The sequence below is a fragment of the Ceratotherium simum genome, chromosome 14 (genome assembly GCF_057802395.1).
Source record: "Ceratotherium simum simum isolate JZ-2026a chromosome 14, ASM5780239v1, whole genome shotgun sequence".
Lineage (NCBI taxonomy): Eukaryota > Metazoa > Chordata > Mammalia > Perissodactyla > Rhinocerotidae > Ceratotherium > Ceratotherium simum.
The window spans coordinates 37,986,456-38,002,285 of NC_141913.1; the positions used below are offsets into that span (position 1 = coordinate 37,986,456).

The window sequence follows — 15,830 nt, forward strand, 5'->3', positions numbered from 1 at the left end:
GGATTTGAAAAGGAGAGAGAGATAAATAAATACACAAATAAATAAATAAAAACACCAAGATTAATTTTTAAGCACATTCTAAACAGCATTAAAGACAAACCACACATTCCAAACGGCTGACTCCCAGCCACGATGCTGATTATTAATGGTCTGCTCAGGCTTCGCTGCCCATCATAAGACAGACCACAGCACCTTGTCACCCGTCTGGGCTCCAGGCCGCCAGTTAATCATTAGTCAAGTCAGGCTCGATCACAGACTGGCTGGAATTTCTCTTTTATTGCAAGTCCCCCATTGAGGAAACCAAGTAGTTCCCAAGGTCAAAGGAGCTTGAGTTCTGCTCTCTCAACCCCGGCTGCTGTCTCCTTGCCATCTTTCCTGGAGAAAAATCAAGGGCAAAGCCTCCTTGCTTGGAACCAGTGGTCTCTCTGCCACTCCCACAGACCAGTGTCTCACGCTCATCTTTTTCAACACAGACTTCCCAGTTCTTTAGGACTTTCTCAAGACTGGTGTTGCGCTGAAGGGACTTCTTTGTCCTTTTTTTTTTTTTTTAAAGATTTTATTTTATTTATTTTTCCCCCAACGCCCCAGTAGATAGTTGTCTGTCATAGCTGCACATCCTTCTAGTTGCTGTATGTGGGACTCGGCCTCAGCGTGGCCGGAGAAGCGGTGCGTCAGTGCGAGCCCAGGATCCGAACCCGGGCTGCCAGCAGCGGAGCGCGCGCACTTAACCGCTAAGCCACGGGGCCGGCCCTTTTTCCTTTTAACTGAGGTGAAAACTTTAAAATTTCCTTTAAACTGAGTATATAACAAGCATAGCAAAGCACACACATCTCAAGTACAACTCAATGAATTTTACTCATGTATACACCTGTGCAAAGCCACCACCAGATCAGGACAGAGAACATTCTCAGCAAAGCTTCCAGCCGGAGGGGAAATGTTCTACCTCCTTCCAGGCCTAGTCCCAACTCCCTATCTCTGGAAACCTTCCTGGGCAACCCGAGACCTGCAAGGCACCCTGCTCTCAGTTCCTTTAAAATCTCCTGGCACTCAGCTCTTGGAGTTTCCTTCTGCTGTCTTTACTCATCTTTTACTTTCAGATCCTGTCTGTCCTACTATACTATAGGTTCTCTTCAATGTCTTTGTCACCCTCAGGTGCTCAGCACAGTCACCAAAATGTTAACGAGGATAATGACAATTCCAGCTGAGAAACAGACTGCACAACCTCCCTCCAAGCAATTAAGACAAAAAAATATCGCCCACGAACCACAATTAATTAGTCCCATGAAACAAAAATACACAAGACCCTGTAAGCTTATCATGCACCACTGCCAACGCCAAACTGATTGGATTTCACAGAGAAAGGCCGGCTCAACAAAGGTGCTGCCCAGCTCCCCAGCACACGCACCAGGCTGGATGGTGCAAATCCCCGTCCCCCCCATCCCAGGCCACTAGCAGGATGTCCCTACAGTGTGCATTACCAGTTTCCCCCTGGAACCACTTGGCTGTGCTGACAAATAGGAAATCAAGCTAGAGAGCAGCCCAGAGACAGGTAGCCCATGGGAGCCGTTAGTAGCCCAGCAGCTGCCTCCACTCCCTGAAAAAGGGTTGGGGGCTGAGCCTGGTCTACACATGGCCCCAAACAACCTCTGGGTGTCTGCTTCCTGTCCCCCTCGACTCTCTCTGAGATTGTCTCTCTAATCCCTCTCCAGCATTCTCTCAGGCTGGAAGAACAACTTTTCAAGAATTCTCCTCAACAGAGGAGGAGGGAGCAGAGCAGCAGGGATAGTAGGCAGGGCAGAGAGAAAAGACTGTGTGTGTAATCTCGTTTTATCAGGGTCAAGTAGAATTCCTAACAGGAATATACAGTTTTACAGGATACACTTAATCAAATGGAAAACAATAGGGGAGGCAGGAAATGGGGCTGCTTGTTCAATGGTGTATACCCTGCACTTTCTAAACTACTTTGATGGCCTCCCCATGTTCTAGAGATAGGCTTCTACCCACCCCCCAACGGAAGACACCCCCTCGTTAAACAGGAGGACTTCTCCGCGGCCACTCCCTGCCCCCTGCTTTGTCTGGCTCAATCCCAGAGGCAAGGTGTGTTTCAAAGGAAGAGCCCAGCATCTCGGGGCAGATCTGGGATCACATTCAGGGTGTCAGCCCATCTCAGATCAAAGGTAAGCCAGCTCCACACTGGCAACCACAAGTGTTTTTATGAAATGGTGCTCTGCCCTTATGCAGGGCCTTTGATCTCAGGAGGGATTTACAAACATTAATTAGGCCTCCCTACCACCCCTGTGAAGTAGCAAAGTATACCTGTTTGACACTCAACCAGGTAAACTGAGGCGTCACTGACTAGCCCAAGGGGCCACCCAGTGAGCTGGGCCATACCCAAGAGTTCCTGGCCTACAGCTCTCCCTCCTCAGGCAGGCCAGAGTCCCAACTCTCCTCCCTGCAGGTAGTCAGGCTGAGACAGCCTTCAGCATCCAGACTGGCCTCAAGCTACTGCCAGGCTTGTAAAGGTCAAAGAGGCCACACCTCCATCCCTCACCTACAAAAAAGCTCCGGCAAGACAGATCTCCCAAGTCAGGGTCTCAGCTTCTGCCTGTATCGCCCGCTCCCCCGAGCCCAGGTTGGCACACACTCAGAAGCTCTAGGCCATTCCTGGCTCTCATCCACCGCTAAACACTACCAAGCACCCAGTAAGTGCTGGGTTCTGTGGGAGAAAGATTCATTCCCCTCTCCCAGCAACGACAGAGTCCTTGAAGACGCCAGCCTGGGGAGCAGCCAAGGAATGAGCTGCTGAGAGGGGTACAAGGTGAGTGAGCTGGGGATCCCACTTCTCTCACCAATAGAATGGCTCCTGGAGAGCCAGGACATTCTTGTCGACTTACTTCTGAGCATCTTAAGTACTGTCCAGGACAGAGGAGCCCCCCCAATCACCATCACCACCACCAATATACCCTAAGTGTCCCAGCTCTGCCCCAATCCACAACCTGGTTACAGGACAATCCTCTGCATTGGAATCATCATATTTTCAGGCAGGCACATCACTGGGCCTGTAGAATGAATGAACGAACCAATAAAGGAGCAAATGAATGAATCATCTAATCTAACTCTTTGATCATCTGGATTTAAAAAGAGGCTTGGAAAAATTAAGAGTGGCCTGAGTTAAGAGGTAAAGGCAGAGCTAGATGCCACACTTCTCAACTAGGCTTCAGAGGCTCCATCTGCCATGGGGCACTGGGCACTGGTCACCCGGTCCCCCGCCTAAGCAAGTGCTTAGCCCCCGCCTAAGCAAGAGTGCACCCAGCAACATCCCTCCCTCCAGCCATCCTTCAAACCTTTCAGACCATCAGATACAGAGGACACCAGGAGCAGAGCCCATGGAGCCATCCCCCCAGCATCCCCACTCCATAAACTAGATCTAATTTTAAACAGCATGTTCTTATTCCTTGTGCCATGAGATGGGGGAGTCTTCCTGACTTCTGATAGCCACAAGTCACAGCCACCCTACCCCTAGGTTCAGCCATGTCTAACACTCCTTCCTGGAAGATCTTGCTGGCTTGGGACCACCTAGCACCCAAGTCTACAAGGTCAGGAACTCCCAAAGGCCACAGTGGAATGGCTTGAACCATTGCAAAATGGAGCTCCGGGCTTTTAGCCCTTGAGTTCCTCCAAAAGCTAGAGGCCAGCCCCCTTCCCACCACCTCTTCCCAAGCTGGAGACTTCACAGAAGAGATTCCCTTAGTTGTGCAACTGGTTAAGACTTTAACAGTTGTCCACTGTAAAACCTTGTGCCTGGTTCTCACCTAGTAACCCAAGACCACAAATTCAACCTAGGGCTTAGAAATTTAAGAATGTAAGCGGCTGATCTCAATTCCCCAGCCAAATACTCTCCTCCCAAGTACAAGGTGAGGCTAAAAGCCAGGGGCAGCATCCCATCTGTGTGTGTGTGTCTGACCTCAGCGCCTCTGGCCACAGCAGCCAGCAAAACCAGCCCCAGACCTGTCCAGGGCCCCTCCACTCCCAGACCTGGCTGCCCTCCAACGTGTCAGGACAGTTCCTTCCACAGGGGCTTCGCCTGTTACCACCTCATGTCTTACACACAGCACCTTTATTCATTCCTTTTTTTGTTTCTTTTTAAACAAAACGTTTTGGGTGAGTAACCAGCTGTTTGAGTTTCTGATTGGCAGGTTAATCACTTCCTATTGGCTGATCTGGAGAACTTTTCTCTCCCTTGGAAATGGCACATTCCTGTCTTTGTGGCTTCTCTGTTTACACACATTTTGCTACCTAATGTCAACACTTGCTAATGAATAAATATATCACTCCACTCTCTGAAAATGAGGTCTTGGCCTGGCAGAACGACGGCTTAAATCCCGCGAACAGATTTATCCCGGTATCTTTGCAAAACCCAAGAGAATGTGGCCCTTTTTTTCTAGGATTTTAGGAAGTTTCTGGGAACATTTACCACTAGGAGTCTTTACCCCTTGGGCCAAGGTGACTGGTCTTTCTCTTTCTCTCTCTTTCAAGGAAAACCACCAAATTTGAAGACTACGGAAGGAAAAACAAAAACAGGACAGAGATGGCCCCTTGGAGAACTAACCTCGAGAAAGAATTCTTGAGTCTTGAAGCCAAAAACCCAGTCAAGTTACATTCTTTGAGAAACAGAGGTTGATAATCTCAGTCAACGTTTGTTACGAATACAGAAAGCTGGTTATCTCCTCATTAATGACCATTTATCTGGTGTTTTGTAAATCGAAAGCAAAATAATACATGCTCTGCAGGCCACTTATTACAGGCACCAGGCAGGCAGCAACGCCTTCCTGACTTGAGGGATCGGTGGAGTCCCGGGAGAGCTGGCTGCAGAGCACGGGCTTCAGTTACACCGTTCATTAAAGTATTTAATTTATGACAACGCCCCAGTAAAACTTTTAATTAGCGGGGGAAAGGCCCAACAGCCAAAACTCATGAGGCGGAAGGACCTGTAGAATTCCAAAAGCCGAATGGGGCCCAGCCCTTCACTTCTTCTCCCAGAACCTTAGAAAAATAAAAACTTCAGAAGAGTTGCAATTTTCAGGGAACAGTATCTAGGCCCGAAGACCCAGTTACAATCCATACTCTCAGCAAATGAATCTCCCGCTCTAAGAAGGGGCTCCAGCACACAGAGGCCTGTCCCTGTTGTCACCTCCATGTCCCCATTTTGCTGACCCTCTTCTCCCTGGCACTGTTAGCGCCCCAGGGTGAGCCCCTGCACTGCCAGCCAGAAGCTGAATGCAGACAACCGCAACAGGGCTGGTGCCAGTCTCAAATGGGCTTTTGCCCTGGCCCCATGCCAGCCGGTGACAAAGCAACAGGCAGGCAGACCTAGGCTAAAAACTTTTACAGCCCCTACCAAGAATTCTGAGAAAACCCTGGAGAGTGCTGACCAGCAGGTGAGGGGAGCAGGGGAAACCCGTGGGGATGCTGGTGCCTCTACTTTTCCCATTTTCCAATCTCTCACTCCAGGTCACGGTCCTCTCTGCACTTTTTTAAACTGTCTTCCCTTCCATCAAACTATCCATTCTTCCCACCCATTCTTCTGGCACTCCCAGAGTCTCCACATTTTCCCATCAACCTGTCCTATTTGGTTCCCAGGATACTTCTGCGTGGATCAAATTCCACGTGTTAAAGCTGAGCCAACTTTGGCCACGGAGTGCAAACACAAGAAAAAGGAACAAAATGTAAAGCATATCTAGGAAACGTCGCTGCCTCCCCCCTAAACATATATACATATCTCCAGCCACAACAAAAACAGGAAAAACCCACCAAACTTCCAACAGAGGAAACCTATAACCACCCCCGAGCAAACCCAGCGCCTCCCCAAAGCCACTGCCTAGACATAAAAATCTTGGTTCTAGAGGCTCCATTTCTAACTTAAGATAGGAAGGATATTTTTAAAATCATCTACTCACCAGTTGGTTTGAGAAAATCCATCGGGTATCTGGAGTAAGGAGGAGGGGGAGACTCTGGAATTAAAAAAGTAAGAGAAAATAAAGGCCGGGCCATGAGAAAGAGAGATAGAAACTTATGATAACAGAGGCATTCTTTTAGCCCAACTGTTTGTCTTAGCTGTGGGGGTTGGAGGCAGGGCCGCGAGGCGGTGATTGCCTTGATATTTAGCTGTCAGATAAACAAAAGAGGCCGCCTGGCGCCAGCCTCGGCGCTCCGCTCCTCCACGTCTGCGGCCGCAGCCTCTGCGCTCCACCGGCCCGGCTGGAAACCACCGGCTCGGCCGCGGCCGCGCACTTCACAGTTCACAAGGCGGGGGTCTACATAGCCCCCTCCCCGTCCCCGAACTTCAGCCCCGCTCCCACTGTCCACCGCCCAGGCCCGCCCCCAAGGGGCGCAATTCACCTCCGCCCCCGCCGCTGCGCTCGGCGCCCGCGAGGGGAACGCGGGGCTCCCCTTACCCAGCCCACCCGGGAGGCGCGCCCCAAGAGCGCTGGTGAACTTGGGAGGGTCTGTGGGCGCCCAGGATGCACCCGCGCCCCCATCCCCCCACAGAGACGTTGAGAAAAGGGAAGCAATGGAGGCAGCTGGAAGGATAAAGAGGAGGAGGCTGGGGTCTCGGCGGCGAAGCCCAGGCCCCAGCGCATTAAGAGGCAGCAACGTCACGGAGGCGCTGGGGGCAGACCTACAGTCTATACAGTTCCATAGTCTGCGCTTTCCTGTGCTGAAAGAAAGGAAAAAGCAGGGGACACGCAACTTCTCCTGACTGCTTGTTCTTTTCCACCCTGAGTTGGCATAGAGTTGAGAGTAGATATCCAGTTTGGCCTCCCTCCCTCCCTCACCCTCTTTGCCCCAAAACCCCAAAGCTGCGCATCCAGGGCAGTATCCGGGCCACTTGTGCACGACGTGACTCTCCTTATTTACTAAAGGAGCAGAGGCTCTCCAGCCTTTACGAGTCGCTTCTCCCAGCCTTCCTTGGCGGGCTTGGACCGAATCCAACTCGGCCACACACCTCAACGCCTTTCCGGGCGCGGGGGAGGCGTGACCCCCAGTTCTCTCTGCACCCCCAACTGATCCGGAAATGAGAGCGTCTGATTTTTAGCCACACGTCTGTAGAGTGTGTGCAAGAGCAGTGCCCATAAGCCCCCCTCGGGGCAACCGAGGAGAAAAAAACTGGAAGGGAACCCCCCAGGGAATGCCCTTCCAGTTTCCCCTTGTTCCTTCTCTACTTTGGTCGCCCAAGTCTCCTCCCAGGAGGGAATGTACACTCCCCTCCAGAGAGGTGGCTGCACAAACACAGCCCGCAGGGGCTTTTCTTCCACCACTTGAGCGCCAGGGGGAGGGGAAGGTGGGCACAGAACAACTTCTTACCTAGTTCGCAGAGTCGGCTAAGGTGATGGGGGTTGCAGCACACCAGCTCGGGGTTGATCTTCCCGTAAGATTCACAGCAACACAGCCTCTTGACTTCCGAGGAATGCCTGAGATCCGGCCACCTGAACACTTTGCACAGCAGGAGAGGGAGCGAGTAGGACGAGGGCGGCTGCGCGGGCTGCGAGCCGGCGGGCGCCCCCAGGCCCAGCCTGCAATCCAGGCGGCCGGGCAGCAAGAGACACGCGGTGCGCGTACCGCCGCGGGACTCCACGGCCTGGAGCAGCAGCTCCAGCTGCCGTTCCTTCAGTTTCTTGAGCACCGAGTGCGTGAGTGCCTTCAGATCCGCCTCGGCGCCCCCGGCCGCGCCGGCGCCCGCGGCTGGGGGGTGGGGATGGTGGTGACCTTTGACACCTCGGACCGCCTTACCCAGGCAGCAGCCAGCCCTGCCCGCGCCGCCGCCACCGGCCCCATGCGCCCGGCCGTCCGTCGCCCCTTCTCCCCGCAGCTCGCCTCCTCCTCCGCCTCCCCCCGCACCCTCCTCCTCGTCCTCGCCGCCGGGCGCACGGCTCCTCCAGAGACGCCGGACGAGCGCAGATCGTTTGGTCCTGAACATGCGGGGCGAGGAGGCGAGGAGAAAAGTCGTTTGCCGGCTAAGGAGCGAACATGACCTCCGCACACCATGAAGAAGTCGGGCGCCGAGTTGGGGCAGCAGGCGCAGGCGACAGCAGCAGCAGCAGGGGCCCGGGCAGGAGCGGCGACGGCCCGAGGGGCGCTCCGTGGCATGCGCCAGTCTCCCGGAGGCCGGGGCGAGCGCGGGGGCCCGGGGGCGCCCGCCGGGGCTCGGGGGCCTGCGCTCCGGCTGCCCCACCCCGCGCGGCCCGCGCCGTGCGCGGCTCTCGGGCCCCGGCGCACCCCGGAGGAACGCGGCCGCCGCTTCCCTGGGGAGGACGAAGCCTGCCCGGGTCGGCGCCTCCCCAAAAAGAGGCCCCCCCGCAGCGGCTCCCGAGTGTCGGGCTCGCCAGCCTCAGCTTCCTACATGGAAGATCCGCGGGGACAAAAAACGAAAGGCGTTCGGCTGGGCTGCTGGAGGGAGGAAAAAGCCTCTTTCCCCCTTGCTAAGCAACTTAATTTGGGGGTGGGGAGAAGCAGGCAATTAAAAAAAAAAAGCAGGCACGCGATTTATTTTTTTCCTCTATATCCTTAGTAACCGGATCTCCTCGAATTCCGTGCACACGAAGACTCGGGGGAGGGGGCCGAGTGGACTTCACCCCGCATGAGATGTCTGGCGAAATAAGGAGGCTCTCTCAAAATCTAAGAACCAAATATGCAAAGCCAATGAAAAACACCACCTCCTCGCACCCCGGAGGTCTGGGGGCGTCCGGCTGGAGCTGGGGTTTAAAAAAAGAAAATCTTTACAAAGTAGAACGAGACGTTTGAGGGGTGGAAAAAGCGTATCCACGAGTTACATCCCCCTTTTTTCCTTGCAGAGCCCCGCGGGTCTTCCTCTCCTTTTCTTCTGCCAAGAAAAAAAAATCGTTTATTTTTTTAATCCACAGAAAGCTTTGGCTAGGCTGCTTCAATCCTCCGCATCTGGGTGTTTTAAGGGAGTCTCTGGTCTTTCCTCCTGCGCTCCCGGGGGCCCCAGTCCTCGGAGGGGACTTCCTCGGGGCTGGCGGGGGCGCAGAGGCAGAAGATGCTGCGGCGGCGGCGGCGGCGGCGGCTGCGCCCGGTGGGGCTGACAGCGCGGGGGAGGGCGGCGCGGCGGCGGGCCCCTGGCGGGTCGCGCGCTCTCGCCCTCCTAGGCGCAAGCTGCTCGCTAGTGCGGGGGCCGCCGGCGCCCCCCTCCCCTGGCCGCGGCTGGCCGCCGGGGCTCCCCGTGTGGGCTGCTCGCCCCGACCCGGCTGCGGCGGCAGGAGGCCCCGGTGTCCTCACGCTGCCTCCTCCTCTGAGACTCTCCTCGTCGCGCCCGGGAGCCTCCTTGTCCCCCGTCCGCCCTCTCCTGGCGCTCGGGTCCTTCTGCCGCCGCCGAGGGCTCGCCGCGCCGCACTCAGGGGCTCCGGGGCCGGGAGCTCGGCAGCTCGGCGCCGGCGGGCTGGCTCTGTCTCCCGCAGCTCTCTCCGGCGCAGCGAGCGGACCGAGCACGGCGCCCAGCTGGCTCGGCTGGCGCGGCTCGGGGACAAGCTCCTCCGTGCGCCGAGCGAGCGAGCGAGTGTGCCCAGGGCTCGCCGCCTCCCGCAAGGCCTCCCGCCCCCGCCCCCTTCCCTCCCCCTTTTTCCCCCCTCCCCCCCCCCCCCCCACCCCCCCCCCCCGCCTCTTCCCCGCCCCCCGCCCCCGCCCCCGGCCCTCTGCTCTGCTGGTTCCACTGCGCAGTGGCGCGCCCGGCTCCGGCCTCGTCACGTGGCCGTCTAGACACCCTGTCGCTTTAAAAAAAAAAAAAAGCGATTGTGTTTCGCAAACAACAGATCGGGTTTCTAAAAGCTATTTCTCCCCCCGCCCCCCCGCCTCCGCCACCCCCTCCCGGGCCTGCAGAGGGGGGACCAACGACGGGGGGGCGAATAAAGGTGGGGAGCAGAGAAGCTCCCAGAATCGACTGAGACCTGGCCGGATCAGAGGAGAAATGGGAAGACCCGAGAGCACCGAGCTGGCTTCGCTGGCGAGTTTTGGAGCGGAACGAGCGGGTCGGTGGCCCAATTTAGACCCAGCCGCGGAGCTTCGCCGCGGCCGTCCCGCGCGCGCTCGCCCTAAGCGCTTCATTCATTCGTTCTGTTTTAAGGGCCCTGGCGGCGGATCCCCTGGCCGCGCAGGAGGGAAGGGGGAGGAGAGCGCTGTCTCCGTCTAAAAGACATTTACACCGGACTGGACTGAGGCCCTGGGAAGTGTGCGCTGGAGGGAACAGCCGGGCCGCCGAGGGCGGGGAGGCGGCGCGAATGTGACCTCAGCGGCGGCCGCGCGCTCCCTCCCGCCCTCTCCCGCTCCGGGCTCGGGTTTCTAGGACTGCCTGGAGAAGTGTGTCTTGTGCACAGCTCTGGAATGCATTTGGCTGGCTGACGAGCTGCGAGGGGCAGCATCCTGGCGGGAGAAGTCGGGGCGGGGGGGGGCGGAGTTGCCCGCCCGCCGCCGGCAGGTTTCCTCCGGAGCCCGGAAGACCTCCGCCACCCCGCCTCCCGGCGCGGGAAGGTTACCTTCGGAGCCGACCTGCCTAGGGCATGCATATGCATACGGGGCCTGCTTCTGCGCCCTCCACGGCCTCGTAGCTTTCAAGGTGCTTAGGGTCAGAGAGTTTATCCCTTAACCCCGGGTTCGGGAGAAGCATAGACCCAGCTGGCAGATTACTGCATGAAAATGGGTGAGGATTGGTAGGGCAAAGGACGAGAACGCGTTTACTTGCTGAAAGCTGATGGTACTGAGAAACATAATGACTTACATACATATATATGCGTCAGTACTAAGGAGGCCACTAGTTGGCATGGTGATCTAACCTCACTTCTTATTCAGTGACATAAGATTTTTTTTAAAGTCGTTTAGAATTGTGAGATCAGGACAATGAAACTCATTGGGGATTTTAATGAATCTTTAGAAAAGACGAAATGTACTATTTTCATTTTCCCAGCTAAATTATACGTTCTTAAAAGGAAAAGGCACAGGGGCCGCCCGGTGGGGTTTGCTGGTTCGGATCCTGGGGGCGCACCAACGCACCACTTGTCAAGTGGTCATGCTGTGGCGGCGTCCCCATATAAAGTGGAGGAAGATGGGCATGGATGTTAGCCCAGGGCCAGTCTTCCTCAGCAAAAAGAGGAGGCTCGGCAGATGTTCGCTCAGGGCCCATCTTCCTCACAAAAAAAAAAAAAATAAAGGAAAAGGCACAGATGAATCTTAGCTTTATAGCTCAGCCCCCTACCCTCCAGCAACTTAAAAGGAGTCTGACATGCAATAGATGCTTAATAAATATTTAGGAATCAACAGAGTTGGATAGGACTTAAAGGAACATTTGGACCACTCCCCCTCCCCCAACCCACCAAAAGCACCTTTGAAGACATAAATGTGAGAGAAAAACAAGAGACATTGGTTACATGATCATCTTCAGGCAAGGGAGCCCTGAAGTTTATTGACCCAGAAGACACTGCAATGCCAAGCAGTGCAGAGAGGTGTGTAGGACAGGGCATTCTAAACATTTACTTTGTAAGGCCACATAGGCTGCAATTGTATAAGATCATAATTTGGTTATAAGTAAAAATGCTGCTTATCAAGAAGGACATTGAAACCTTGTGTGTCTGTGTGAAACTTTCTAAAGATGCAGCCTGCAAAGACCGCAGCTGAGGAGCCCAGGGAAAATGGAGGAGAGGAAGGTTTGGATCCGGGTGAGCCCATCATCCTTGGCAGGGAAAAGCAGAAGAGACAGAATGAGATTTTTGAGGTGTGTGGGAAATGTATAACATACTCCCCTTAGAAAGGCTTAGAAAGAATACCAGACTAGAAGTCAGAAAACCTGATTCTGGGCTGGGGCTCTGCCACTCACGGGTTAAATAACTTGTACTAGTGGTGACCCTCACCACTAGTTGAGCACTTGGCAGGGTTTAAAAGCTTTCTGGGCAAAATTTCCTGCCCTCTCGGGGTCCCCTTCCCTCTCTCTACTCTGGGCCTCACTAGAAGATCTTCAATTTTCAAGAGAGGCTAGGCCAGGCTGCAAAGTGACAGGAAGGACTTAAATAAACAGATTAAGCAAATGTCATAATTCTAATTAAGCTTCTTGGCTAAATGAAGAATCTGGAGACTTGGAAATCTGGCTAGTGGTGCTAACACTCTGTGATGAGAGGACAGAGCACGCACAGGGCAGATAGGTTCAGTAGGTGTTTCAGGAGTTGAATCTGACGTCACAGCTTGTCTGGGTGGAACATGCATATACTTGCACAGATATGCTCCCATATAGTGTAATTGTGGGTATTTTAATTCAGGCGTTACCCCTATGTTGCCCTCTACACACGGTTTTCCTCCTCCATTTTACTACCCTAGGTAGACGATGGGTGGGATGCTGGGCAAGTAGCTACAATGGTTGGTGCTGCTTTATGGCTCCTTGGCATCCCCTGAATCAGTTCACATCCCAAGCCTTCCTGAGAGCCAGCCCCACGCCATCGCATTCTTATTTCTTTCCCTTCCAAGAAAGAAGCTGGGCGGTAAAGGAACTCCCGGCTGGCTGGTGTGCCTAGAAAGGGAGTTCTTTTCCTTTCCACAGGCACACATGAAACCGACAAGCACCCCGTTTCAAACTATTCTGATCCTGCAAAAAAAAAAAAGTTTAGGAGTTCACCAAACTGTTGTGAATGAGTTTGATTCTAATCATTTGCTGGCAGGGAATATGGAATAAAATATCTCATTTGCAGTTGTTTATTTCCTGTTGTGGCTTCTATTTTCATCTTTTAGTCACTTTGGTGATAGTAATCAAACCCTAATCATGGTGCAGCCACAAGTCACAGAGACCAAAATAACTTGCAGCACAGTTACGACAAACAAGGATGGAGTCAGCTAAAGACCTGGCTACTTAATCACTGGCCCCTGGCACCCAGAGGACTGCGGGGGCCGCCACTTGACTGACCACTGGCTGAGCATCTAGAGGAGAGAGGAAGCCGGAGGGAAATTGCTCCAAGGCCCCTGGTCTTGAGCAGTCAGGGGCCCAGGGTGCCTAAGGAAGGAGAGCAGCAGAGCGCAAAGGAAGTGCAGGAGAAGCGGGTGAACCCCTCCACCAACTGCCAGGGGAAGATTGATTTGAAAGAGAAAGAGGAGAGTGAAAAAGGGAATCTGCAAAACTCTCCACACCTGCAAGCAACTCTATGCAAAAGCTAAAAAAAACCTTCTGTCCAGGGAAGACAGGATTCTTCCTTTCAATACTTTTCTCATTTTTGGTGGTTCTTGGAAGAGAAAGAGGAGGGAGGCCCCGAAGCCCAAGTGAGCGTGCGTCGGTGGGGCCGAGGGCAAGGGCGAGGCAGGGATGAGGATTTTTCCTTGCAGAAGCCAAAAGAAGAAACAATTGAAGAGGCCAAAAAAGTATTGGAAAATATCAACATTTCTTGCACAACCGTCTCCTGAAAAAAATGTGTGAGTGAGCCCTAAACCATCCTGAACTGGCAGCAACGCAAATGGAAGTGATGGTTCATGAAAGGAAGACGGCATGAGTGGGGCTGATGTGACAATCAGCACTTCTTGGCTTATCTTAGAAGAAGAAGAACATAAGTGAATGAAAATGCATCTAATTCACAATCAAATAAAGATGCTATAAGCCCGGACTCATCAAATATTCTTGTATTACAGACATGCTGTCAACTGATCCATAACATTTGCCAGGTGGCTGTCCAGGGAGCTCAACTAGGTCGTGGGGGTTGGGTGGGGGAAGGGCAGGATGAATTGAACGGTTTATGAAGGAGACAAGAGAAACATGCAGAAAAAGTAAAGATGAAGGACAACAGAGACATTCAAATATATAGTCATATAGAGATACAGTTTCCTCCAGGGAGGGGCACTGGATGGCTGAAGAACCTGGCTGGGAGGGAAACTTCATTGTATATTAACTTTTTGTGCCTTTTGAATTTTGCACCACGTGACTCTGTTTTTTATTCAAAAATATACAGATTTAAAGATTTTTTTTAAATCCCTGCCTGCTTTTCTCATTTCCTGAAATTTGCTTGTCCTTGTAGAAAAAGACGAGTTGGCGAGGTCGCATGTGGAAGTGAGGCTGTAGACAGCTTCTCTCTCGGTGGGGCAATCACTACAGGAAGGCCGATGACAACAGAGGCCAATGTGTCATCCCAGACGGCATGGGTGGAGCTGCCTCGTCATGACCCTGGCGAGAGTCAGTGAGGAAGCACGCCAGGCCTAATCAAAGTCATTCTAGGTATCAGTCAGGTGCAAGTCCTGACCTGGGATGGACAGCCTCATAAATACTGATGTCGCGACGACAGGGGCACAGGAAGAAGCCTGCCCTATCTGAGAAAATGAGAGCTTTGCTTTTTGGAACAGAAATGTGTTCACATGATTCTGATCCATTTAGCCAGCATTGATTCAAGATGTTGAATCAATGAACCAGGCGAGACCTCTGAGGGACATAAAGGTAGTATTAAACAGCCTCTGCCCTCAAGAAGTGCAGTACAACAGAAAAATTTCACAATAAAAAATAAATAAATAATAATTTTAAAAAAGAAGTACATAATCTCGGAGGCTGGAAATGTGAAAACAACCAGCACTCACAAAATGTGATCAACACTATGCTGGCAGCAAGAATGCAGGCACTTGCTTGGGAGAACAGAATATCAAAGGATTTATTCAGTCTTGGAGGGGTCTCAAAAGGTTTCCTGAAGGAAGAAATCTTTTGGACCAGATTGTCTGGGTTGACTAACCAGGCACAGGTGCTCATGGTACAAATGGTCATGTTCAAAAGGAAAACACAAAAGAAGGGAAAATTGTAGTTTTCTATCAACTTTGAGCTGTCTTTAAAACCCAAGCCATGCTTGTCACCTGAGGTATAGAACTCTATCTATAGGGCCAGCCCCGTGGCTTAGCGGTTAAGTGCGCGTTCTCCGCTGCTGGCGGCCCGGGTTCGGATCCCGGGCGCGCACCAACGCACCGCTTGTCTGAACATGCTGAGGCCGCGTCCCACATACAGCAACTAGAAGGATGTGCAACTATGACATACAACTATCTACTGGGGCTTTGGGGAGAAAAAATAAATAAATAAATAAATAAAAGAACTCTATCTATAAATGTTCCTGAGCTCAGGAAGTCACTAATGGAGGTGAGGCCCCTAAAATGGGTGTCTGGGAGATCATCTCCCTCAGAAGAAAGCTTTCTTTGTAGAAGAAATTGCAGGAACAACACTAGGTCATCTATAGTTTACAGAAAACTTTCTCCTCAAAGAACTGGGAAACCTCCGCCGTCAAATCAACAGTCAGGTGTCACTGGTGTCGCACTGGCTCATGTCAGGAAACATGCCCATTTTAACACAAGTGGAAGGGCAGGGCCTTCAGCATCGAAGTTGGCCTGTGACGGCCCAGTAATGGGGGTACTTAGATGATGCTCTCAAATGCAAACCTCGAACAATTATTATTCGCCATTGCAGTATAAACAGACAGACCGGCAGTTTGGATGATTCCCACAGGCACTAAAAGGTTGATTTTAAAGACAGCAAAGCAAGGAAATAAACACTGAGCTAACTCAGAGGCACCTGGACGAGCCCCGTGTTGTTACTCACCGTCCACACTGCAGGCAGGGTCTTCATTCAAACCTCAGTCCACACTCAGACAGATTCCGAGCTCCTGGTCATACTGGACAACCAAGCTAACCTTAGCTCTGTTCTGATTCTTCCCCCTATTTTCATCTTTCCCGTTCCCCTGCCAAAAGTCATTAAAGGATGACTTTAGTGCTCAGTTCTGCCTAGTAAGTGCCGGTTAGGATCAGAGCGACGAGACATCTGGTAATGG

At 52.9% G+C, this 15,830-nt stretch overlaps 1 protein-coding gene across 2 annotated transcripts in view; it reads right to left on the reverse strand.

The window, feature by feature from the left end:
- SMAD7 (SMAD family member 7) overlaps positions 1 to 9,522 on the reverse strand; it is a 31,732-nt gene extending 22,210 nt beyond the window's left edge. For both annotated transcript variants that reach the window (XM_087439190.1, XM_004422519.3), the window contains exons 1-2: positions 7,366 to 9,522; positions 5,958 to 6,011 (exon numbers count right to left, since the gene is read on the reverse strand). In XM_087439190.1, the coding sequence (XP_087295316.1) occupies positions 5,958 to 6,011; positions 7,366 to 7,978 (667 nt within the window). In that variant the 5' untranslated portion in view covers positions 7,979 to 9,522. The remainder of the gene's footprint in view (positions 1 to 5,957; positions 6,012 to 7,365) is intronic.
- Positions 9,523 to 15,830: the final 6,308 nt, after the last annotated feature.